At 39.4% G+C, this 25597-nt stretch overlaps 1 protein-coding gene across 1 annotated transcript in view; it reads right to left on the bottom strand.

Moving 5' to 3' along the window:
* Nucleotides 1-24867, bottom strand: part of CEP162 (centrosomal protein 162) — a 122722-nt gene extending 97855 nt beyond the window's left edge. Inside the window, exons 1-3 of the mRNA XM_036768893.1 lie at nucleotides 24479-24867; nucleotides 23032-23155; nucleotides 5449-5569 (exon numbers count right to left, since the gene is read on the bottom strand). Of these exons, the coding sequence (XP_036624788.1) occupies nucleotides 5449-5569; nucleotides 23032-23091 (181 nt within the window). The 5' untranslated portion in view covers nucleotides 23092-23155; nucleotides 24479-24867. The remainder of the gene's footprint in view (nucleotides 1-5448; nucleotides 5570-23031; nucleotides 23156-24478) is intronic.
* Nucleotides 24868-25597: the final 730 nt, after the last annotated feature.

The raw sequence follows: 25597 nt of genomic DNA, 5'->3' as shown, positions 1-25597 counted from the left end.
CAGAGAGAAAGCAGGGGGTCTTTCATTGAAAGCTTATCTACTACCTTACTATCCATGCAATGTCGAGAGATGTAGAGAAAGACATTCACCTCACTGGGGAGATTTATTGTAGAATATGTACCGGATGACACGGATTAAGAGTTACGAAAGATGAGAAGACATGAACGAATGTGCTACAATATGTACTGCTGGAAGGCACAACCAGAGGGAGCCAAAGAATCAAGCTAAACAAGCACATGTGTGCATGTGTATATGTACACACAAACACACAGTATTAAATTTACAATATTTACGAAGCTTATCACAAGACATTGCCTCATTTGATGAATTACAACAATGCTTCAAGCAAACAAGCTCAGCTGAGCACACATGGTCAATCAGCAAGTAAACGTCCCAAGTGGGATTCAAACTTTGGTCTCTTTTGACTCTAAATCCGCTATACTCAGCATCAATTATTCTATGGCTCACCCATAACTTTGATTTTTCTGAGAAAGGCACCCCCCCCCAACTCAGTCTTAAAGCTTCTTTGGGAGAATGTGACCTAGCTTCTTCACTCCAAGCTCAACATCCATTTGCAACACTCCTCCAAAACAGAGAGACATCTATAAAGACTTAGAGATACTTAATGAAAGTGCTGTCTAGCCACCTATAATTATCTCAGTAACATGCATAAATTTTTCATCTTTTTTATCATGGATGGTTAAACTAGTATCTTTGGATTTTCTTGGGACTTAGCAAAAGTCAGTGCAATATTATCTGTAAACAGAAGCATATGGAGAACTTTTCCATCAATAAGGAATCCTGTTTACATCATTGTCTCCCTGAAACACTTTCATGTCTACCCTGGCTATGGCCTTCCAAAGTTAAAGAGTAATTCAGAACAAGCATCTACTTATCTAAATATTTTACTAAGTCTACAAGGCTCCAGCTGAAAGTTATGGGGAATGAGCTTGGTGAGGATGCATAATCTGAGATCCCCTTATCATCTGAAAATACAACATGATACATCTTATGTTACATTCCACTTTCCACCTAACGGTGCTTAAAGGCGTAACTCCTTCCCTGCTCCTTCCCAAAAGTCATTCAGTCATCTGTTCCAGATATCAAATCTCTGTCGTTTATTCCAATGTTCAGTCTTACACATTTTCAATCCTAGTCCAAACTCTGTTGCTTTGTAAACCATATTACTGAACCTGTACATCACTGCGTTAGTCCATCCTGGGGTCATTTGATCTGGAGTTTTGCTGAAGCTGGTGATTCCTGTGTGTTTATTTCTCCATTTAGCATCCTTCCTGCAGGTGTTGGGTATAATTCAGTTTCTAAGATAAAGGATTTTATATCTCTTCTTGTCCTATATCCCTTTGTATCCTAATGCTAGCACGTTTAAAAATAACACATTCTGAACACAGAAGCCGCTGGGTTATCCTGCAGTCCACTGAAGAATCTTTTTTCATACCCTGTGTAGACCAGCCTTTACTGCAGGCCTTCTTTCTGCCCCAATGTTTGACCGGTTTGGTCTTTAGTCACTCCACCTTTTGTTTAATTAGTCTAGTAAATAGGGCCTCCCCTCTTCCTTTCTATCGGTCCAACCTCCTTTTATTGCCCAGTGGGTTTCCATAGTGCTTTGTGAAACTTGAGGATCCAGGATTCCAATGATAATTCCTCTATAAGCAACAAAACCCAGGATTCAAATTTCTCACTCCAACATGGAGAGGCAAAGCACAAGAGAGGCAACAACCAGGCTGTGATTCCCAAGTTAAGTATCCTGGTTCCAGTAGCACACAGTCCCAAAGTACAGAATCCACTTCTCTCAGTGATTTCCAGCTTATTCTCCACTCATCATTTCCATCTGAATGTGGTGACACCAGAATGCAGTCCCTAGGGACCTGTGCCACAGTACCCCTCCCAGAGGGTGCAGAGGGCAGTCTCTCTTTCAGCTAAGACACACATATAAACAAGTTTCACTACTAGGTTTCTGCAAACTATAAACTTTTCTACACAAGTGACCACATATAGGCTCTCTTCCTTAGGCACAAAAAAGAACACCTGCTTGAGCCTATAAGTGCTGGATATAGAAGAGGACTTCAGCTCCAATCCCAGCTCTGATACTTACTGTGTGACCTTACACAAGTTATTTATCTGAGCTATATATAAAAAACAAGGAAGCTGAGTTCTGCTACTTCTGAGGTTGCTTCTATCTCTAAATTTATGATCTTGCATCTTACCTGCACCCTCTAAATCTGTGAATGGAATATTTGAGGGCTCTAACCAGGTGTGATCCCCATTCTATTCAGATCCAGCTCTCCATACGCCAACACAAATCTCCTTCTTCAGGGATCCTCACTTGTCCAGAGGACCGTGGATGGCAGCTGCTTGATATTTTCTGAGAAATGCAACATCCCTCTGGAGGTGAAAGCCCCACCTTCTTTTACTCAGAAGTGGCTACAAGTTCCCTCTCTCCCTTGAGAATACCCACCTAACTACCCAGGCCAGATCATATTCATTAGTCTTTTGTCTTATTCTCAGTGGTACCTCCTCAGAAAAAATATTACCCACAAACACAGTTCCTCTACTCTCATCTCATCTGTCATTAAACTGGGTTCCAATATACCTCATCTGTCACCAAGCTGGGTGCCAAGCACGGGCTCCATGTCTCTTAATGAAAAAATCCTCAGAAAAACTCCTTTCTGGTCGCAGCCAATGGCTCCTCTCTGTCTCATCCAATGTTTGGCTGTTTATCAAAGCAGGAAACTCATGGTATGGAAATTCTTTCCCTTTCTGGCATTTCTTCACCCTCCTCAGTGCAGATAGGCAATTCACTTATTTGAGGATACCCACTGTATTTATTTGTGCCTCCACACTGTTATATCATGACTGGAGTAGCTAGATCCCAGTCTGTTATCAAAAATGGCACGTTCTTCACCAACTCACCTGGTAAATAGCTTGCCTACCGGTCACCTGAAACCTGGATAATTCCCACCAGCCCCTATACTAACGCAACTAGCATGTTAATATACATGATCCAGAATACAATACTAAATAATGGTAATCCCCACTTTGCCTCTCCTTTTCCTAGTTTCAAAAGCAGTTCAATCCTAATTTATTTCTTTGGCCAACTCCACTGCCCTGTGGATAAAACTTTCTGAATTATTGTACTGTTGATCATCCCATTTTACAAGCCGATAGCATAAATACTCCAGTTTCCCCTCCACAATTCAGATTGGGAGCTCTATCCCATCTAGATTCTTTACACACACCACTGAATTCCTGCCAGTGACATAGCCTCTACTCTCTTTTGCATATGATACCTCACATTTATAAGATAGTTCACTACACAAAATTCATGGCCTTGCTCTTTTTCTTATGCTCTTTAAACTCACAAGGCTCCCAAGGTATTATTAAATCTATATTTAAATCTGTTTTGCAACATCTATCCCAGTCCTACACTATCCCAGCCCCTTGCTTTGCAATCTAATAAATTTGTAGTCTGTTACCCAGGAAGGGTTTCTCACATGTTTCCTCTTTTGCTTCAGATAACATTGCTTAGGTTCTCTCTCTCAATGAAGGATCCACAGACCTGTGTCTTGTGGGACCAAAGTGATCCATTCTTCTTAGGCCCTCCTGCATGCCTAACTTTCCTGAAGGCACTAATCTTTCATCCCTATTCAATAAGGCTTTGCAGAGTCTCAGTCAATAAGTTCACTGTGGGGTATGTGTTCCTAGCTCATTACAAAAATGAACTTATTTATGCTTACGGCTCTGACAATTCTCCTGTAATGCTGGGCATTCTTCTTGTAACAGCTGACGTTTGCCAGTGGCTATCTGATTACATAAAGTGTCCTGACCTCCTGATTCCATTCCTATTCCTCTTCCTCCTCAGTGAACTTATATCCTTCAACAGCTCATTTTAACAGCTCACTTTCTTGTTCTAGGTAGCTTACTGCTCCCTGTAACCTATCCAGGTCTTGATCTCTTCTTTTCAATTATCTGCAAATAACCCCATGACTTACTCTCAAAGTTTTCCAAAGCAATCACTGTACATCAAAAGCTTTCCTCTTATTATTCAATTTCTAAAGACTTGAATATTTATCAAATAGATTTAATTATCTTTTCTTTACTCCTGTCACTCCTGGGGCACAATATTCTCTTCCCAAGGGCAAGATCATATCCTAGAAAGTAAATGTTTCAAGGCAGACCATGATTCTCTCTTTTACTCCATCTGAAATTCTGATCCCTATAATTGCGTCCCCATTAAATGCTTGCTCAAGCCTTTTTATAAGAGATTTTAGCAACTCACCAAGCCTCCAAGTTCTTCCCACATCTACCACATAATCAGCTCCCAGATGATCTAATAAAGATGTATCCTGAACAATGCTAAGATATTACATTCCACCACCTCCAGCTCCATTCTCCCTATATCCCCCATAAACCTCCCAAGGTTTCAGAATAACTGAGAGCAAAAGTGCATTTAAGTGAATTCCATCACATATATGATAAATGACTATATTTCTATTTCATGAGGCTGTACCTTAGGATGATTCATATTCTCTTAAAAGTTCTTTAATGAACATACATAACTTTAGATAAAAGATATAAGGAATGGCCTTGGTGTGGAGACATAATCTGAAGCAACCTGAGCATGCAAACATGTTTCCACACAAACACACAAAAGTCATATTCACTCTCTTCCCAGCTCCATAATGGTGATGCATTGAGCATTATATTTAGGGAATAATGATGATGGTAATGGTGATGGAGATACCAGCATTTCTATAGTGCTTTAAGGTCTGAGAAGCATTTTACATGTGTTGTCTCATATGATCCTCACAACACCTATTTGCTATTATTATCCCCATTTTACAGATGAAGAAACTGAGGTAAGCAAAGGTTAAATTGTCCATGGTCACAGTTATTGAGTGTCATCAGAATGACAAAAGGTTTCAGGATACAAAAAAGATTAAGAAGCACTGTTCTAGGGAATTTACGGAAAGGCACGGGCAAGAATGGCACCAGATCATAAATCATGTTGGAATCTAAAACAAGTAGAGGAAATCACACCAACAAAATCATAGCTCCACCAAAAAAAAGCAACTCGGAATCATATATAAAACACATATTTCTACATTACTTGACACACCCCCAAGGCTATTCCTTCTGTCTTTTACCTGAAGTTGTGTAGGTTATTTAAAGTACTTTTAAGAAAATATGAATCATCCCAACATAAAACCTCATGAAATAGAAAATAGTCATTCACAATTATTTATCATATACATGATGAAATTTTATGAAAAACAGAAAAAAATCAGCTGTGAACATTGACAAAATCTCACCATGTTCATGCTTTTCTTAGATATTTGAATTTATTTTTCAAAAATTTAGAACAGAAGAAAGGTCTTGACTGACACCTTGTGGTCAAAATACTTTATATTGTGAAATGAAAGTATTTACCATCATCTTCAAAATCATCATCTGTTAACCACCATGGTGCCAAATTTTTATTCTTCAAATCTCTTTTTCTATGACGTCTGTGCGTCTTCTTTGAGTTTCCAAATGAATCATCTGAAAGAGACTGAAACAACAGGGTATGCTTTTAAAAAACATTTATACTGTATCACTATTTTTTAAAGTCTCATTTATATTAGGGGATAGAGTGCTGAATTTGCAGTCAGGAAGGTTCTATATCCTGCCTCTGACACTAACTCTGTGCCCCTGAGTAGCCACTTAACCTCTTATTTGCCTGACGCAACTTCTAAAACTTAGCTAAATTACTGAGGCGTTGCTTGTTTCCATACCAGAAATCACAGCTTCTTCAAGTATTCTATTTATATCTATATTTACACTAAAGAACACAAAAATTATTAATTCATTCAACTGTTAATTGAAAATTGCTCTCTTAATTGATAAAACATTCAAAATCTGTCTTGTATTTTAAAATATAAGCATTACATACCATATCATTAAATGGTTGCATTCTTAACTCAAGCTATCATAATTAATGTTTTCAGGTTACTGTTTTTAATCATACTAAAAGAGAAAATATTTTAAAATACAAGTTTGTAGTCTGGGTGTTGTAAAAATGAGAAAACTTAAAATGCATAAAAACCTAGCAAAGATGACTTACTTCAACTGAGTTACAAACATCTAACTCAATTAATTTTGATGAAAAATATCACTAGAAAAGTAAATCCTAAATGTGTTCATATGTAATGCTAAAAATTACATTATTGAGGGAAAAAAAGATAGAAACTAATGACAAATATACATTAGGACTTGTGAAGATGTACTTTTAGGTATTCTATTTGAGATACATATGTTTACATGAGTTATATATCTATTAAACCCCTATTATAATTGGGAACTGAACTTATAGCTATTGCAAGAACTATTAGCAAATAATGAATTAATTAGTGTTCCTTTGACATTTTTCATTGTGAAAAATAAACATTTGTTATTAAGCATTTCTAATAGTGAATGCCTCCATTACCCGTATCAAAACATACAGTCTCTTATTTGTGCTCAAATTCTGTTTGAGAAATTTTAGGCACAGTTATGAAATCCAAACATTATTAATTATGTGTGGAATTTGAAGACATTAAGATCAGGAGAAAAAAAATCTTACTTTTAAACTGGTCCCTGGATAAATGACCAAAAGTCTGCAAATGGGAATATTTGAAGCTTTTGTTATGTTAGATAAATGTTTAAAACCGACAAGAAGGAAGAAAAAGATCCTTGGCCACAGTTGGTCCAGGTTTAAAAATGGTCTTCTTTAACATTATTTTCTATCAAATATAGATGCAAACAGAGGTCACTGAAGTAAAAAGGCAAGTAGATTGCCTGGATGTTTCTAGGATAGTGGCCATCCATTAGGACAAAAGTAGCAAACTTGAAGAATTCATATTCACAGAACATGAATATAAAGAAACGTCAGGTAAAAACCACCAAGAAACTCTGCAGTTAATTTCAGAACTACTATAACAAAGAACAAAGTTTGTGCTTGATGTCCAGTGACCTAGGGCACACCACTATGTCCTATATCGTGGCTGGGCTTTAAGAGGTTCCCAAGCTACAACTCCATTAGGCCCTGTTCATGCTTGCCACAAGGCAGACTCTGGGGATACATCGGCTCTTGCTTTTCAGCTAGAAACGTACTGTCTGCTGTTTTAGTTTTCGGGCTACCTGCTAGGACACAGCAACGTGGCCTGCCACAAGGCTGCCTAGCTGAGGGCCTTTGTTGTTCAGTAGTTCAGTCACATCTAACTCCTGGTGACCTCGTGGACCCTGCCATGTCAATATTGTCCACGAGGCTTCTTGGCAAAGGTACTGGAGTGGTTTGCCATTTCCTTCCACAGTGAATTAAGGCAAACAGAGGTTAAGTGATTTGCCACAGGTTGCACAGCTAGTAAGTATCTGAGCCTCAATTTGAACTCAGGTTTTTCCGATTCCAGGCCAGGCACCTGATTCATTGATCCACTTAGTTGCCTCCAGTTGAGGGCCCACTTTGAACTTTCTAATCACCTGCCTGATGATCTATGTGGACCCACAGTCCAACGGATATACTCCCCCCACCCCCATCTCAATAATAATGAATCTCAGATTTGTGAATGATCTCTCATCCCCAGCCCAGCTGTCTGTTTCCTCATTTCCACCCACCTCAATCCTATCCTGCAATATCTCCTTCCAGAATCTCCCTATACCACCATCACACAGCACCTTCTCCTGGAGGAACACAGAGTCCAAATTTATCTTGATCACATCCTGATGGCCATTACCTACTGACACCCGGAACATTCTCCCTCCTTTCCTAATGAATTTAATGCCTAACTTGCAGCCTACCTATCTACCCCAATTCCTGCCCACAAACTATGCTCTTTATCATCATAATAATTATGATAATAGCTTATATAGTATTTTAAGTTGTGTAAAGCACTTTAAATCTGTTATGCCATTTGATCCACAGAACAACTCTCTGAGGTGGGTGCTTTATTATCTCCATTTTATAGAGAGTTTGGTTCAAAGTTTAAGTGACTTGCCCAGAGGCTCACAATCAGTATTGGTCAGAGGTGGGGCTTGCACCTAGGTCCTCCTGGCTCTGAGGCTAACTCTCTACTCATTTATGCCATGACACCTCATATTCTCTCAAACACCATTAACTTCTCAGTTCCTCAGACTATTCAACTCCTTTCACTCCACCTTAGCTGTGCACATACTCTTGATGTAGCATCACCCACAAGTGTTCTAACTTCTATGTTCAAGAACTCTGAAATTCCTGTCTAATTACAACCTTTTATCTTCTTAGCTCCCCCTAGCCCTTACTCCTACTAATCCTAATTCTTCTTTCTCACCATGATCTCCAATCCCCACAATTTTCAGTACCTTCCTAAGCCATCACCCCTACTCTGGTTACATCCTTCTTCCTTCCCAAACTTGAGCCTTTGGTGAACCAGTACAAAACCGCAATATCTTCTACTATTCTCTAATCTCAATTTATTTATTACTGACCACAACTTGCTAAACCCTAACCCTGAAAGACTGCCTCTGTCTTCCCTCTTAGCTCCTATTCACTCACTATTGAATGAGTTGGAGGAAGCCAGAAAACCTCTGCAGTCAAGGTACAAATTTGTTATCTTATCATAATCTTACTACCTTTATTGCAGGCAGGCAATCAATGGATTTCCATCTCACTTACCCTAGAGATTATTCCAAACCTCTTTATCTTCTCAAGCCTCTCACACCACTCCCTCCCTCCACACTCTGAAGTCCTCACCTGGTACTTCACTGAAAAAATTGAGGCCATTCACCAAGAGCTCCATCTTTCTCTCTTCTACTCATTTCACCAACCTAATGATCGCATCCCCAACTATCTCCTCGTTTACTCAAGTTGCTGATGAAGAGTGGTCCTTCTCCTTAACAAATCCAATCCCACTACATGTATTTCTGATGCCAGATCCTCCCATGGTCGCCAAAAGAATGAACCACAATCATATTCTCAATATAATTTTTGATCTCTATGTACTGGTTCTTCCCCTGGTGCCTCAGAACACTCCCATTAAAAAAGAAAAATCTCTAGCTTGAATCTACCATGGCCACTAGCTATTGTCCTATCTCTCTCATCTTCTTCTCAACTCTTCCTTTCCTTTCACTCTCATCTAAACTCTCTGCAATTTGGCTTCCAATATCATTATTCAACTGAAAATGTTCTTTCTAAAGACATCTTAATTGATAAATGTAATGATCTTTTCTCAATCCTTATCCTTCTTGAGCTCTTGGTAGCCTTTGACTCTGTTGATCACTTTATCCTAGCTAGTGTCTCCTCTTTGGATGTGACACTGCTATCTCCTGTTCCTCCTCTCTGACCACTTCTTTCCAGTTCACTGCTGATTCTTCATTCATGTAAACCACAGACAGGCCCCAAAGTTCTGTCCCGGTTTTATTTCTCACTTCATGATCCCATCAGCTCCCATAGGTTCAATGATCCTCTCTATGCGGATAACACTAATATCTATATATCCTGCTCAAGTCTCTCTCCTGAGCTTTAGTCCTATAAGTAGCACATTGCTTTGGGGCATCTCAAGCAGAATGTCCCACAGCTATCTCAAACTCAAAACATCCATATCAGAATTCTTTATCTTTCACTCTGTATTTACTGCTCTTTCTTATTATTACTGTCAAGGGCAATATCATCCCTCCAGTCACCCGGATTCATAACAGTGCCATTCTTGACTCCTTATTCTGACTCGTCCCACATAGTTAGTTGTCAAATGTTGCCATTTTTGTCTCCATAGCACCTCTCACATATGTTCCCTTCATTCCACTCACACAGGCATTCCTCACTCTAATCTATCCTTCACTTACTTGAGAAAATAATTTTCCTAAAGCAAGGGTCAAACCATACAGTTCCAGGATCCTTTCAGATCCTGAATCAGTCATCTACCATATTAGCTCTTCTTTCCAGCTTTATGCCACCTGAAAATATGATGAGCATGACATCTATTTTTTATTCAAGTCATTGATAAAAATGTTAAAGCACAGGTCCCCAGGGTACTCCACTGGAGACCTACTGCAATACTGACACTGAACCACTAGTAAATGGTGTTCGAGTCTAGTCATCCAATCATTTCAGAATCTTCCTAACTGTATCACTGTCTGATCTATATCTATTCATGTGCTCCCCAAGAATAATATGAGATATTTTATCAAAAGCTTTGCTAAACTCTAGGCACACTACATTCACAGTCTTCTTTTATTTTCTACTTTAATGAGCCCAACAAAAAAGGAAATGAAATTAGTCCAATCAGTATGAAGTCATGCTGGTTCTTTGTAATCACTGATGCCCTTTCGAGATGTTTGCCAATCATCTCTTGAACAATTAGTTCTACAATTCTGCCAGGAATTCAAGTCAATCTCACTGTATAAGTGTGCAACTCTTTTCTTCTCTTTCGGAAAATCAGAATAACATTTGTTCTTTTCAAATCCTGTGGTACCTCTCCCATTTTTCATGATCTTTAAATGCCACTGATGGTGGCCCAGCAATCCCATCTGCCAGTTCCTTCAGTACTTGAGGATGGAAGTCATCTGTGCCAGGTGACCTGAATTCACTAAGGACAGCTAAGAGCCTTCTTACTAATCTCTGACATGTCAGTGTCCTGTTACACATTTTCTTTTTTTATAATTTCTATTGCAAAAGGTCATTCTTGTTAGCTGACAAAAAAGCAAAAAGAGAACTGAGCAATTCTGCCTTCTCTCTGTTGCTAAGTCATATGATTAATAGTGTCTGCAAAGTAGCAGGATAATAATAAATCAATAAATGTCACCAGCATGTTTATATATTACTAACAAAAAACAGCAAGAAATGGCAAGTGGAATATCATTCAAAATGTAAGATTTATTCAAATGTAATAAAAGTATCTTAACAGAAATAAAAAGAAATTTAAATAATTGCTTAAAGTTTTATCTTGCTGGTATACTAAAAATCACAATACAACCTCTTAAATAATTTACATATATAGTACCACACCTGCCTAACTTAGAACTGCCTTTATAGAATAACTAAGTTCATTTCAAAAAACAAAAGATCAGAATCTCAAGGAAAATGAGAAAAAGGATGACTAAAGGCACAGTATTATCATACCTCAAACTGTACTATAAAGCAGCAATCATCCAAGCTACTTTATACTAGTTAAAAATCAGAAAAGCAGGCCAAGATGGCGGCTGGTAAGCAGGGACTAGAGTGAGCTCTGTACCGAGTCCCTTCAAAAACCTATAAAAAATGGCTCTGAACCAATTCTAGAATGGCAGAACCCACAGAACAGCAGAGGGAAGCAGGGCTCCAGCCCAGGACAGCCTGGATGGTCTCTGGGTGAGGTCTATTCCACACGGAGCTGGGAGCTGGGAGCTGGAAGCTGGGAGCTGGGAACGGAGTGGAGCAGAGCCCAGCCTGAGCAGCATGGAACAACCAAACTTGGAGTCGGGCGGATGGGGCCCCTAGCGCCCTGAATATGTGAGCTGCAGCAGTTACCAGACCCCTCGACCCACAAACACCAAAGACTGCGGAGAAGGTTAGTGGGAAAAGCTGCGGGAGTGGAAGGAGTTCCCGGTTCGGCTTCCAGCCCTGGGGGCAGCGGAGGTGGGGCAGCTACAGTTGCTGCTGCTTCTGGCCCCAGGCCCACCTGGTGGGAGGAATTAAGTGGCGGATCAGAGCAGGAGTGCAACAGCCTGCTGAAGATTTAAGCCCAGTCCGGGCTGGGGGTTCTTGGGGAAGGAGTAGTGCGGGTCTGACAGAGCTGGCACCTCCCCCCCAAACGTTGAACATAGAACTCGTTAGTCTACAAGCAGTCATACCCCACTGAAAAACTCAAGGGTCAAGTTACTTGGTTGGGAATATGGCCAGGCAGCGAAAACACACCCAGATTCAGTCTCAGACTTTGCATTCTTTCTTTGGTGACAAAGAAGACCAAAACATACAGCCTAAAGAAGACAACAAAGTCATAGAGCCTACAACAAAAGCCTCCAAGAAAAACATGAACTGGCCCCAGGCCATAGAAAAACTCAAAAAGGATTTGGAAAAGCAAGTTAGAGAAGTAGAGGAAAAATTGGGAAGAGAAATGAGAAGGATGCGAGAAAACCATGAAAAACAAGTCAATGACTTGCTAAAGGAGAACCAAAAAAATACTGAAAAATACACTGAAGAAAACAACACCTTAAAAAACAGACTAACTCAAATGGCAAAAGAGCTCCAAAAAGCCAATGAGGAGAAGAAGGCCTTGAAAGGCAGAATTAGCCAAATGGAAAAGGAGGTCCAAAAGACCACTGAAGAAAATACTACTTTAAAAATTAGATTGGAGCAAGTGGAAGCTAGTGACTTTATGAGAAATCAGGATATTATAAAACAGAACCAAAGGAATGAAAAAATGGAAGACAATGTGAAATATCTCCTTGGAAAAACCACTGACCTGGAAAATAGATCCAGGAAAGATAATTTAAAAATTATTGGACTACCTGAAAGCCATGATCAAAAAAAGAGCCTAGATACCATCTTTCAAGAAATTATCAAGGAGAACTGCCCTGATATTCTAGAGCCACAGGGCAAAATAGAAATTGAAAGAATCCATCGATCGCCTCCTCAAATAGATCCCAAAAAGAAATCTCCTAGGAATATTGTCGCCAAATTCCAGAGCTACCAGATCAAGGAGCCAGAAAGAAACAATTTGAGTATTGTGGAAACCAAATCAGAATAACCCAAGATCTGACAGCTTCTACATTAAGAGATCGAAGGGCTTGGAATGCGATATTCCGGAGGTCAATGGAGCTAGGATTAAAACCTCGAATCACCTACCCAGCAAAACTGAGTATCATGTTCCAAGGCAAAATATGGATTTTCAATAAAATAGAGGACTTTCAAGCTTTCTCAGTGAAAAGACCAGAACTGAATAGAAAATTTGACTTTCAAACACAAGAATCAAGAGAAGCATGAAAAGGTAATCAAGAAACGGAAATTGCAAGGGACTTACTAAAGTTGAACTGTTTTGTTTACATTCCTACATGGAAAGATGATGTGTATGATTCATGAGACCTCAGTATTAGGGTAGTTGAAGGGAATATGCATATATACATATATATACATATATATACATATATGTTTATGTATATATATAAGTGAATGTGTATGTATGTATATATCTATGTGTATATGTATGTACGTGTATGTATGTGTATATATATGTGTGTGTTTAAATATATATATGTAAAAGAGAGAGAGCAGACACAGGGTGAGTTGAAGATGAAGGGAAGATATCTAAAAGAAATAAAATGAAATTAAGGGATGAGAGAGTAACATACTGAGAGAGGGAGATAGGGAGAGATAGAATAGGGTGGATTATCTCCCATAAAGGTGGCAAGAGGAAGCAGTTCTGTGGGAGGAGGGGAGAGGGCAGGTGAGGGGGGAATGAGTGAACCTTGCTCTCATCAGATTTGACCTGAGGGGAAATACCATACATACTCAGTTGGGTATCTTACCCCACAGGAAAGAAGAGGGAGGAAGATAAAAAAAAAATAAAAGGTGGGGGGTATGATGGAGGGGAGGGCAGATGGGGGTGGAGGTAATCAAAACAAACACTTTGGAAAGGGGACAGGGTCAAGGGAGAAAATTCAATAAAGCGGGATGGGTTGGGAAGGAGCAAAATGTAGTTAGCCTTTCACAACATGAGTATTGTGGAAGGGTTATACATAATGATACATGTGTGGCCTAGGTTGAATTGCTCGACTTCTTAGGGAGGGTGGGTGGGAAGGGAAGAGGGAAGAGAATTTGGAACTCAAAGTTTTAAAATCAGATGTTCAAAAAAAAAAAAAGTTTTTGCATGCAACTAAAAAATAAGATACACAGGCAATGGGGCGTAGAAATTTATCTTGCCCTACAAGAAAGGAAGGGAAAAGGGGATGAGAGGGGAGGGGGGTGATAGAGGGGAGGGCTGACTGGGGAACAGGGCAACCAGAATATATGCCATCTTGGAGTGGGGGGGAGGGTAGAAATGGGGAGAAAATTTGTAATTCAAACTGTTGTGAAAATCAATGCTGAAAACCAAATATGTTAAATAAATAAATTTAAATTAAAAAAAAAATCAGAAAAGCAAATCAGATGAATAGACTAGACAAGCAGGAAACAAAAGCAATCAAAAACAGTAGTCCAGTAGTGGAGAAAGCACTCCCTTTTTGGTAAGAGTTGCATGGAAAACGGAAAAGCAGCCTGGCAGAAACTGGTTTTGCAGCAACATCTTATACCATAATAAGCTACGTATGGAAATAACAATGATAATAATAATAACTAGTACTTATATAGAACTTTAAGATTTGTAAAGTGCTCATTTTATCCTCATAAGACCCCTGGGAGGGAGGGGCTATTATATTCATCCCCATTTTATAGATAAGGAAACTGAATCAAACAGAGGGTAAATGACTTGCCCTGGGTCACATAGCTAATAATTCTCAGAGGCCAAATTTGAATTCAAACTTCCCTGACTCCAGTTTCAGCTGTCCATTGTGACACCTAGCTGCCTCTGTATAAAATCTGACTATAAAAGTTTACATCATAAAAAAAATACCATCAGGTACCTGTCAAAACTATGGCTAGTAGGATAATCCTTAACCAAGTAACATAGGAGATAATAAAAGACCAAAATAGGTAATTTTTCATGAATAGAATCAATGACGATTTTTAAAAAATGAAGGACAGGCATATTGGCATCAAATATCACTAATAAATGCTTGATACTCAAGATATAAAAGGAAATTATATATCATCAAGGACCACTACTACCAAAGAGATCAAAGGATGTGAACAGTTTCCATAACAAGAAAACTATAAATGACCACATGAAAACATGCTGCAAATTACTGTTAAAGAGAAATGCATATTAAAGCAACTCTGAGATTTTATCTTACACCTTGCAAATCAGCAAAAAATGACCCCTGAAAAAGGAAAATAGTCAGTAGTGGAAGGGATGTAGGAAGACAGCTCCCATGGACTTAAATGTTACTTCTATACTAATGACTCTCAGATCTACTTACTTATCCAGTGCTAATTTCTTTTCTGATCTTCAGACACACATCTCCAACTGCCTATTGAACATGTTGAACTGGATGTCCCATAGACATCTTAAACTCAACATATGCAAGACTAAATTCATTATCTTTCCCCTCAAACCCTCCCAGTTACTCAAACTAAGAGGCTAGGGATAATCCCTGACTTCTCACTATCTCTCACTATCTACACCTAACTGTTGCCAAGGCCTTTTGATTTTCTTTAACACCTCTTGTATACATCCCCTTCTCTCCTCTGACACTATCATTATCCTGGTGCAGGCCCTCATCACCTCAGGCCTGGACTATTGAAACAGTCTTCTGGTTGTTCCCCTTGACAAGTGTCTTCCCATTCTAATCCATTCAAAGTGATCTTCCAAAAGTGTAGTTCTGGTCATGTCACCCTATAAACTACAGTGATTCCCCACCGCCTCTGGAATCAAATATAAAATTCTGTCTGGCATTCAAAACCTTTCATAATCTAACCTGCCCTGACTCCATGTCAAGGGTTGAGTATGATGCCACTGCTCTAAAATATTCTCATGGAAGCAACTGATTGGCCATAAAATTGACCTCTCTCTTATTATCCCTGTTCTTTCTTCCCCTCTTCTCCCACATATGTTCTCTAGGGATGCTGTAAGTCCTACCCCACCACTAAGAGGATGTTCATTTCTGATGTTAAACATTTGGCAGTGCTGGGGACCACGGTGGCAAGAACTTTCCTTTCTGGGTCTTCAGGAGCTGAGGCTACTGTTGTTCCCACTCCAAGCATTTTCCCAACAATCCCCCATCCCTGGAATTCTCTCCCTCATCATCTCTGCTTCCTGGCTTTCCTTCAAGTTTCAGCTAAAATATTGCCTTCTAAAAGAAGCCTTTCCCAATCCCCTTTAATTCTAGTACCTTCCTTCTGATGTTATTTCCTTTTTAGCCTGCATATAAATTGTTTGCATGTAATTGTTTGAATGCTTTTCCCACATTAGACTGTGAGCTCCTTGCAAGCAGGAACTATCTTCTGTCTTTCTTTGTATCCCTAGTACTTAGCACAGTGGCTGACAAATACCTATGTGATTTACGTAGTAGGCATATAGTAAATGATAAAATGAATATTTACATAATGCTATGTTTTCCGTAAGAGGCACAGAGAAGTATTTAATATATTTTTTCTGCATATTTATAATTTTTAAAAATTAGCAATCATCCTTTAAAAGGTGAGAGAAATAGGTTTCAAGTGTAGGTCTACCAAGTAGCTGTGTGACTATGAAAAAGTCACTGTGAGGACTCAGATTCTTTATCTGTAATAAATAATCTCTAAGGTCTCTTCTAATCTTAATGTCTTTGTGTAATCAACAGAAGTAAAAAAGCCTTAATGCCATCATTTCTGAACCTTGTCTCCAATTATATATCCTGCCTTACCTTCTCTTAATGCCCCATCACCATCTTACTGGGAGATTACTGTCCCTAGCAATGGAGGCTGCACCACTATGCCATCCATTCTTTTGTCACTGTTAATGTCTATGTCCCAAATTGATGTAAATTAAACAGGATTCAAACCAGCACAATCATCTTTATTTCTCTACCCCCTAGTGGTCAGCCTGGTAGGAACCTGCAGCTATCATTCAGAGAAGCAGCTTTCTTCCCCAGCCTTTGTGGATCTGTAATTTAGCAACTATCCCTGCAGGTGTGCAGCCTCAACTGCCTCAAGAGTCGCAACTCCTGCAGATCCAGAAAAGAAAGTTCTTGCCACCATGGTCCCCAGCACGGCCAAATGTTTCACATCAGAAATGAACATCCTCCTCTTACTGGTGGGGTAGGCTTTAGAGCATGCCTAGAGAACGTGTGTCTGTTGGGAGGAGAGGGGAAGAAAGAACAGGGATAAAAAGAGGGAGGTCAATTTTATGGCCAATCAGTTGCATCCATGAGAATATTTTAGAGCAGTGGCATCATATTCAAATAGAAATGGAAGCCACTAAACCATTCATACATAAGGATCCATGTGGGCCACATATCGATCTGGTTTTAAAATGTAATGTTATCTATGTTTTATTGGTTTTTAAAATTTTATTTCATTAAATATTTCCCAATTACATGTAAAAATATTTTTAACATTCATTTTTTAAAATGCTGAGTTGCAAATTCTCTCCCTCCTTGAGAAGGTAAGCAATTTGATATCAATTATACATGTGAGGTCATGCAAAACATATTTCCACATTAGCCATGCTGCAAAAGAAAACAAAGACAAAAAAAAGAAAAAAGTATGCTTCAATCTGTGTCGACGCCCTTTTAAATTTTAGCTGCCTTATTAACATTTTCCTCATTACTTTCTTAAGTCTATATAATTAGCAAAACAATGCATCAAGTTCTGATCTGTAGCATCTGCTGATGATTTCCAATGCGTAAATATTCGCACCGAAAATTTAACAATCAGGCGGTGAAGTGGATAGAGTGCTTGGAAGATTTACTTTCCCGAGTTCAAATCTGGCCTCTGACACTGAACTAGCTGTGTGACCCTGGGCAAGTCACTTAACCCTTTTTGCTTCAGTCTCCTCATCTGTAAAACGAGTCAGAGAAGGAAATGTCAAACAAACCACTCCAGTATCTCTGCCAAGAAAACCCCAAATGGGGTCACGAAGAGTCAGGCATGACTGAACAACAACAAAATGAATTTTTTAAAATATTTCTCAATTATATTTTAATCTAGTTTGGGCTGCACTTGGTAGTACTTACTGTAGGCTGTATTTGGCCTTCAGGACATGAGTTTGACACCTCTATTTCAGAGTAAACAAACTTTTCTTTCATCCCCTAAACAAACCCAGACTTAAAAGCACCCTTCAGACTGAAGTGGACAAAAGATTAATTCAATAATCCTAGAATTACTCATCTAATTTTTGGCAATACTTACCAGTGAGTTCATCATTTTCATATGAAAAATATGAAGGCTAGCTAACCAAAGTTATTTAGAATTGATTTTAAAGCATATGTACAGAGCTACAATGACATACACTTGTATGTATATAAAAATATATTTATTATCAATTAATCAATAACTCAACTATACGCATGAGAAGTACACAGAATTTGTTAAACCCGTTGCACAAACACAGATTTCCAATTACAGATATCTAGTGGAGATATATGCCCATAAAGACTTCTCCTAAGTGCCTTGCCTATTTTGTTTTATAACTATAAAAAAAATGCACCCAAGTTCTAAGGGTCAATAGATGGCACTGACACTCCAAGAACAAAAGTTTTTCTTAATTAAAAAATAAATAAAGTAGACCTTGCTAAAATTCTACACTTGAAAGCAGGGATTCCAGACCTAAGACCAAAGGGGCCATGGACAGATTTCAGGAGTTCTCTAAACCTGGATGGGGAAAAAGATTAAATCTTCATTTCAATATAATTGGTTTCCTTTGTAATCTTATGTATCTTATTTTATGCATTTAAAAATACTCTGAGAAGGGATCTGTAGGCTTCATAGACTGCCAAAAGGGTTTATGCCCCCAAACAGGTCAAGAAGCCCTGCTTTAAAGTAAAGTAGTTGGAATTAAAGAAACAAATATTGTTTTCAAAACATGGCTAATTATCTTTACTTTAAAAAAGGTTTTGGACTTAACAACATTTTCCAAATACAAGATAACACTATGTGAGAAGGCACTATTAAGCATTGGTTAGAACTCTAACACACAGTTCCTTCCACCCTCCCTAACTCCATAGAACGGAAAGGATATATTTTCTCATCTACGAGAAGCGCTGCAGGTCCCATGAAGACATCACCTTGAAGAAGAGACAGGAGGCTGTTTGTGCCAGGCAATCCAAACTACTACTACTCCTCTAACTCCTTCAGACCATGGTGGAGGCATCTCAAGACTCTGAGCTGAGAGCTCTGAGAATAGCATTCCCAGACCACTAGACCTACTTCAAGTCCAAGCTCTATAAGCCATCCTCCAGGCAGGGAACCCATGTGTAGGAAGGGCTGACCATTCCTACCAACACCAATATTAACCACGGGCCAATAGCTTAGGTTGGGTAGGTAAGTCCAAAGGCCCCAGGAACAGCATCCTCTACCAGGGGTGGGGAGCCTGCGGCCTCAAGGCCACATATGGCCTTCTAGGTCCTCAGGTGTGACCTTTTGAATGAGACCAAGTTTTAAAGAACAAATCCTTTTACTAAGAAGATTTGTTCTGTGAAGTTTGGATTCAGTCAAAGGGCCACACTTCCAATTCTAAAGCGTATGGTGTCAGTCTAAATATTCTAGGGGCCAGAGAGTAATTACTTAGGAGTGTTAATCTGGGGAAACAGACCTAGAGTTTCCCTAGATTAAGTGGAACTTTGGGGAAGCTTCCCTTAATAGCTCAGAAAAGCTAAAGAATACAAATATATTTATGAGATAGGTATTCTCTATGAGTTTTTTGGCAACTTTCTTTTGGTTATTCCAGTTTGCTCCCAGTGCCACTGCAAAACCACAGAGAACATTTCTGTGACTGCTCTCTTCTCTTCCTATCTTCCTATTCTGAGTTTTCTTTGTTAGATCCGTCAACAATCTCCCACACCTTAGCAAGGTGCCTCCCAAACTATGTCCCAGACTATCAGTTTCTATACTCTCCCTTGATGATGTCACCTAATTCTACAGGTTCAATTATCATCTCTATACAGATTACTACACAATCTATACATACAACCAGTCCTAATTTCTCTCTTACAGACCAGTCCCATATCTCTCTCTGTCCTCTACCTTAAACTAAGCATGTCTCAAAGTGAACTCATTTTTGTCCAGAAAACTTTGTTTACTCTAAACTTCTACATTTCTGCTTCGTGCATCACAATCTTTCCAGACTTGTAACCTTGGAAGGCATGCTTCACTCCTCCCTTACCCTTAATCCCCTACATCCCATCAGTCCTTACATCCTAGCAATTCCATCTTTACAACAGTTAGTAGCTCTGTCCTTATTCTCCATCCACACAAGCCATTACCCTCATCCAAGTCCCCATCACCAATCAATTGGTGTATGGCAACAACTCCTAATTAATTTCCCTACTGCCAGTGTCTCACCTCCACATCCTACCATCTACAGCATGCAAAATTATCTTCCTAAGGCATAGGTCTGACCACACTACTTCCAGTGGCTCCCAGATGATCATTACTTCTAAGATAAAATACAAATTTCTTAGCTGATTATGACTTTCTATAATCTGGATTCAACCTACCTTTCTGACTGAACTTCACATCACAGACCAAATCCCACAATTCAGACAAACTACACTGCCAGTTGTTGCCCAAAATAAACATTCCATCTCTCTCCTCCACATCTATGCCCAGAAAATGTTTTCCTCATCCCTACCTTTCAGGATCCTTATCTTCCATCAAGCTGTAACTCAGTTGGCACTTTCCTGAAAGAAACCTTCCTTGATCTTTGCCAGTTATTACTGCTCACTACTCCTCAAATTTTTCTACTTTGTCTCACCTCTCAATTTTGCCCTCTTCACCTTCTATTTGGTATTATTCCTGTTTGTATACATGTTACATTCTCAGGGTATAATGTCCCGACTAAAATCCTATCTTTTACAGGAAGTTTTCCTCAACTCCTCTTAATTCTAATGTATTTGCTCTGTTAATTATTTCTTGTTCATCCTGTATGTAATTTATTTTACATATATCTGTTTGCATGTTGTCTCCTCGACTACACTGTGAGCTCCCTGAGGGCAGGAACTGTCTTTTGCCTCTTTTTGTATCCCCAGCACTTAGCACAGTGCCTGATACATAGTTAATAAATGTTTATGGATTATAATGTAGTATCTTTTCTGATGAGGAATGCTTTTTGTTCTTGTTTCCCTAATACCTAATAGTGCCTTAACTATAGTTGGCACTTAGTAGTCAACAACTCAACAAATATTTATTAAATACCTAATATGTAGCACTGTGCTACATGCTGAGATACAAAAAAAAAGGCAAAAAGTTCCTGCCATCAAGAAGCTTAGTCTAAAGGGGCCGACAAGACAGGCATAGCTATATATAAACAAAGTACATAAATGGGACACATGATAAAATGGACAGAATCTCAGAAAAATTAGATTAAAGAGGACTGGGAAAGGCTTCTTCCTGAAAGCTAGAAGGCAGAGATAAGGAGGGAGAAATTTTTAGGCATGGGGGTCATCCAATGAAAATGCAGGGAATAGAAATATGAAGTGTCTTGTTCAAGGAACAGCAAAGAGGCTAGTGTTACTGGATGGAAGAGCAAGTGGAGGGGAATAAGGATAAGAAGACTGAAAAGGAAGGAAGAGGTCAGGTATGAAGGGCTTTAAAAGTCAAAGAGTGGATCTTATATTTGATCATAAAGGCAATAGGGAGCCACTGGAGTTTACTGAATAGAGAGATGACATGGTCAGACCCATCATTAAGGAAGATCATTTTAACAGCTAAGTAGAAGATAAACTGGAGTGAGAAGAGTCTTGAAGCACAGAGACCAACCAAAAGACTGTTGTAATAGCTCAGGTCAGTGGTTGTATCAGAGAAAAGAATTGGGAAGAGAAATGATAAAGGTAGAAATGACAAGACTTGACAAATGATTATATATGGGAGGGTGAGAGAGAATAAGGAGTCATGGATGACATCTAGGTTGGGAGCCTTGGAGACTTGAGAAGATGGTGCCTTCAACAGTAATATGGAAATCTGGAAGGGTGAAGGTTGGGATGGGGGAAGATAATAAGTTCGGTTTTGGATACACTGAATTTAAGATATTTACGGGACATCTGATTCAGGATGTCCAACAGACAAGAAAGATAAGAAACTACAGATGGTCAGGCGAGAGGCTAAGGGTACATAAACAGATAACTGAATCCATGGGAGGGAGAAGAGGGCCCAGGACAGAGTGGAGGGGGATGCCCACACTTAGTGGGCATAGCCTGAATGACTATACATCAAAGAAAAATGAGAAGGCATGGTATGACATGTAACATTGGAAGTCATGCTTCACTTTTCCCTCACCCTTAATCTCCTACATCCAATCAGTCCCTAAGTCCTAGCAATTTTACTTTCACAGTCATCATTCCATTCAGGGATTTGAATCAATAATTCAGTGGGCTAAGGAGGGGTAGGGTGGGTTGTGATACCTGGAGGTCAACTGATAATGCTCTGGGCTTTCACAATAAATTAAGACAATTAAGGGATACAGAGCCTAGGGCAGAGGCATAAAGGTCATTATAGGTGAATTCCACACAGTTGGACATATAGTTCTCTGCTTCTCCCACCAGTGAGCTTGCTAGTCTCCTAGGCATGGCTCTTCCCACCAAAGTTTGATATACTAGTGATAATGACTGCGATTTACTTAGTCACTTACATTCATCATTTCATTTAGACCCCTACAACAACCCTGTGGAATGCTATAGGAGAATCAGGCCAGAGCACTGTCATCAAAACTTTGAGAAGAGAGTATCAAAGAAAAGAGGGTGATCAGCAAGGTCAAAGTTGCAAAGAGGTCAAGAAGGATGAGGATTAAGAACATTAGTAAATGTTAGCTGAATCAAACTAATGTTAGTAAATGTTAACTGATTCAAAATACAAAATTATTCATATTCATATATTTAAACACATATTTATTAAGTACTCAAATATAGTTAAAAACCAAAGTTACAGAATAGTCAAATAATTATTAGAGAAGGAAGAAGCAATAAAGAAAACCTGATCCAATCTCTCATTGAAGGGATTTACCCAAGGTTAAAGGATGACAAGGCCCCAAGTCTCTCGACTCATAGTCCAGTGTTTTTTGTACATCAATACTGCTCCTCAAAAGATGGCGACTAGCTGATCATGAAGCATGTTTAATCAAATTCAAGATATAATTGTTCAGGCACTGAGCTGGACACCACAGAAAGGACAGAGACGGGGAATATAAAAAGAAGACAGTTCGTTTCCTCAATTAGACTGCATTTTACCTTATCAACCTCTTAAAAACACAAACTTACCTCTTTCATAAATTGTTCAAATTCTTCATCTACTATTTCCTTTGAATATTGATGAGCCATAATCAGCAGGTAGTTTTCAACTCCCAAAGTAAATATTCACAAGTTATTTACACAAATGGAAACACTAAATGGAAAAAGACAAACAGCATTTTAGGCATTTTATATTTCTGAAAGCATACAAGCATACAATGACAAATTTCTTCATTAACATATTTACAAAGTGATTAAAGACAAAAAATTCAACACCATTCCTTTACAAATTTACCATATATTCAAGTATTGACCATTCAATACAATTTAAACAGCAATCAACACAGTATTTCCAGTTACCTGAGCTGTTAGAGAAACAGTTTCCAACAGTTTACTGTCCAGATTTTACTTCATTATCCAGAATTTATTTCACATTTGAAACACTTAACTTTTAAACAGCAGTCTTTAAAATTCTTCCTCAATTTATACACATAATTAGCGGGGAGGAAAAATAACAAACTGGAAAAGGCAGATTAATAAAGCCTCCCCTAAATATGCAGAGATTTTTTAAGAGCTATAAATTATATAGATACAAGGTCCTTTTACTAATGTACATAAGAAACACCTGTAAGTTACCACATCTTTCCTAAACTTTTTATGTAAAGACACAGCAAGGCCTCACTTGACAGGTTGTTAGGATATTGGGAACCATCAAAATATAGATATATAACATTTATTACTAAGACCCTCGATGTGCGTCTTTCATTCATTCAATAGTCTTTATCTTAGGGACTTAGTATGTGTAAAGCATTACAGGAAAAAATACAAAACCATCTTACACAGATAGGGTAAGTATATAGATACAATTATATAAAATGTTATACATAGTGATAATATTCTAACCTTTTAAAAATGACATAATGACAGCTAACAACAGGTCTGCTGATTTTAGTCTTCTTTGGGTTAATTAATGACTCACTATTATATAAACAATTAAAGAAATCTAGTGACACCTGGAAACCTAAGACCCACAGAGAAGTCATCCCTGCGGACTTGTTCTGATTCCCTATCCTTACTGATTGGACTTCAAAGCCCTTCCAGTCTTAAGATTCAAAAGGTGCCTAAGTAGGCATTCAGGACAGGAAAGGAGGGGAGAGCTCAGGTAGATCAGCAAAGCAATCCAATAAACTACTACTGATCGCCTTCTGGGGGTTTTACACACACACACAAACAGTTCCCTACACGCACTCAGTCTCACACTCACATGCCCTCTCATACACACTCTGGATGTCATGTACTCCTCTCTCACACACGCACAACGGTTACCTACACACGCTCAGTTGCACACTCTCATGCACTCCTACAGACAGTGGGTCTCACTCTCTCTCTCACACACACACACACACCTGTTCCCCGCACACATTCAGCTACATACTCATATGCACTCGCTCTCTCACACACACACACACTCACTCACTCTCTCACTCTTAGGCTCCTCTCCGCCAGGCCGCGGGACAAAGGGCCCGGCTGCTCCTCGACCAGCCCCACAGCCAGGGCCCACTCTGCTCGCTGCAGGCCTGCCCGCTTAGCGACTCGCCGGCGGTTTCCCGGAAGCGGGAGAAGGAGGGAGCGGGCTGGAGAGCCAAGTTCTAAGACCAGAGCCTGGGACAGAGCCGAGCGCAGAGAAGCTGGGCGCCGGCGGCTCCACACACCGATGGCCTTGGAAAAGGGCAGAGCTGGGCTCGCATACAGGGAAGGACCAAGGGGGCCTGGATGCCTCCCGGGAGCTTCAGGAGCCACTCAAAACCGGTACCCAACAGTTACTAAGGGAACTGATAGGCGCCACGGAACTCTTGGGGATCAGCTGACCAAACACTGGGTTACAGTCACGTGACGCATGAGCCAACCACCACCCCTCACCCCCTGCGCGCGCCTGTAATGGGCTGGTTCACAGACGCCGGAGGGGAAGGAGGTGACCTTTGAACCCGAGGGGAATTTGGCCTCCTAGGAATAGAGCTCGAGAAACTGAAGAAATAACTCAGTGGGCTGTGGAGGGGTAGGTCGATTCCTGCACCCAGTAAAGCGCTGGGTTTTTAAAATAAATTATGAGACAATTAAGGGGTTAATATAGAATCTGAGGCCGAGGCGTGACGGTCTTTATAGGCGAATCCCATTGCCTGATGGGAAATGTAGTTCTCAGCCTCTCTAAACCCAGAGCATGTGCGGGTGCCCAAGACGTGGATTCTCGCGCTGAAGTTTGATGTGCTAGTGAGAATAACTGGAGTTTACTTACCAATTTACATTATTTCACTTGGACCCCTAAAACAATCCTGTGAAGTAGATACTACAGATTTAAGCCTTTAGATTTTTTTAATAAAGGTCACTTAACAATCCGCGTGCATTTATAAAATACTTACTCCCTACATGCTCGGCACTGCGCTTTGTGCTAGAGATACAGAGGAAAACAAAAACAGTACTTGCTCTCAAAGAGCTTACAGTCTGATGGGGAGACAACATCAAACAACAATATTACAAAATATAGAGTATATAAACATATGTGTGCATATGTGTACACATGTACATACATATATTAACA

This window comes from Trichosurus vulpecula, chromosome 7 (genome assembly GCF_011100635.1).
Source record: "Trichosurus vulpecula isolate mTriVul1 chromosome 7, mTriVul1.pri, whole genome shotgun sequence".
Taxonomy (NCBI): Eukaryota; Metazoa; Chordata; class Mammalia; order Diprotodontia; family Phalangeridae; genus Trichosurus; species Trichosurus vulpecula.
Note: the sequence above shows the minus strand (reverse complement) of the source record. Positions and strands in the feature narration are given on the sequence as shown.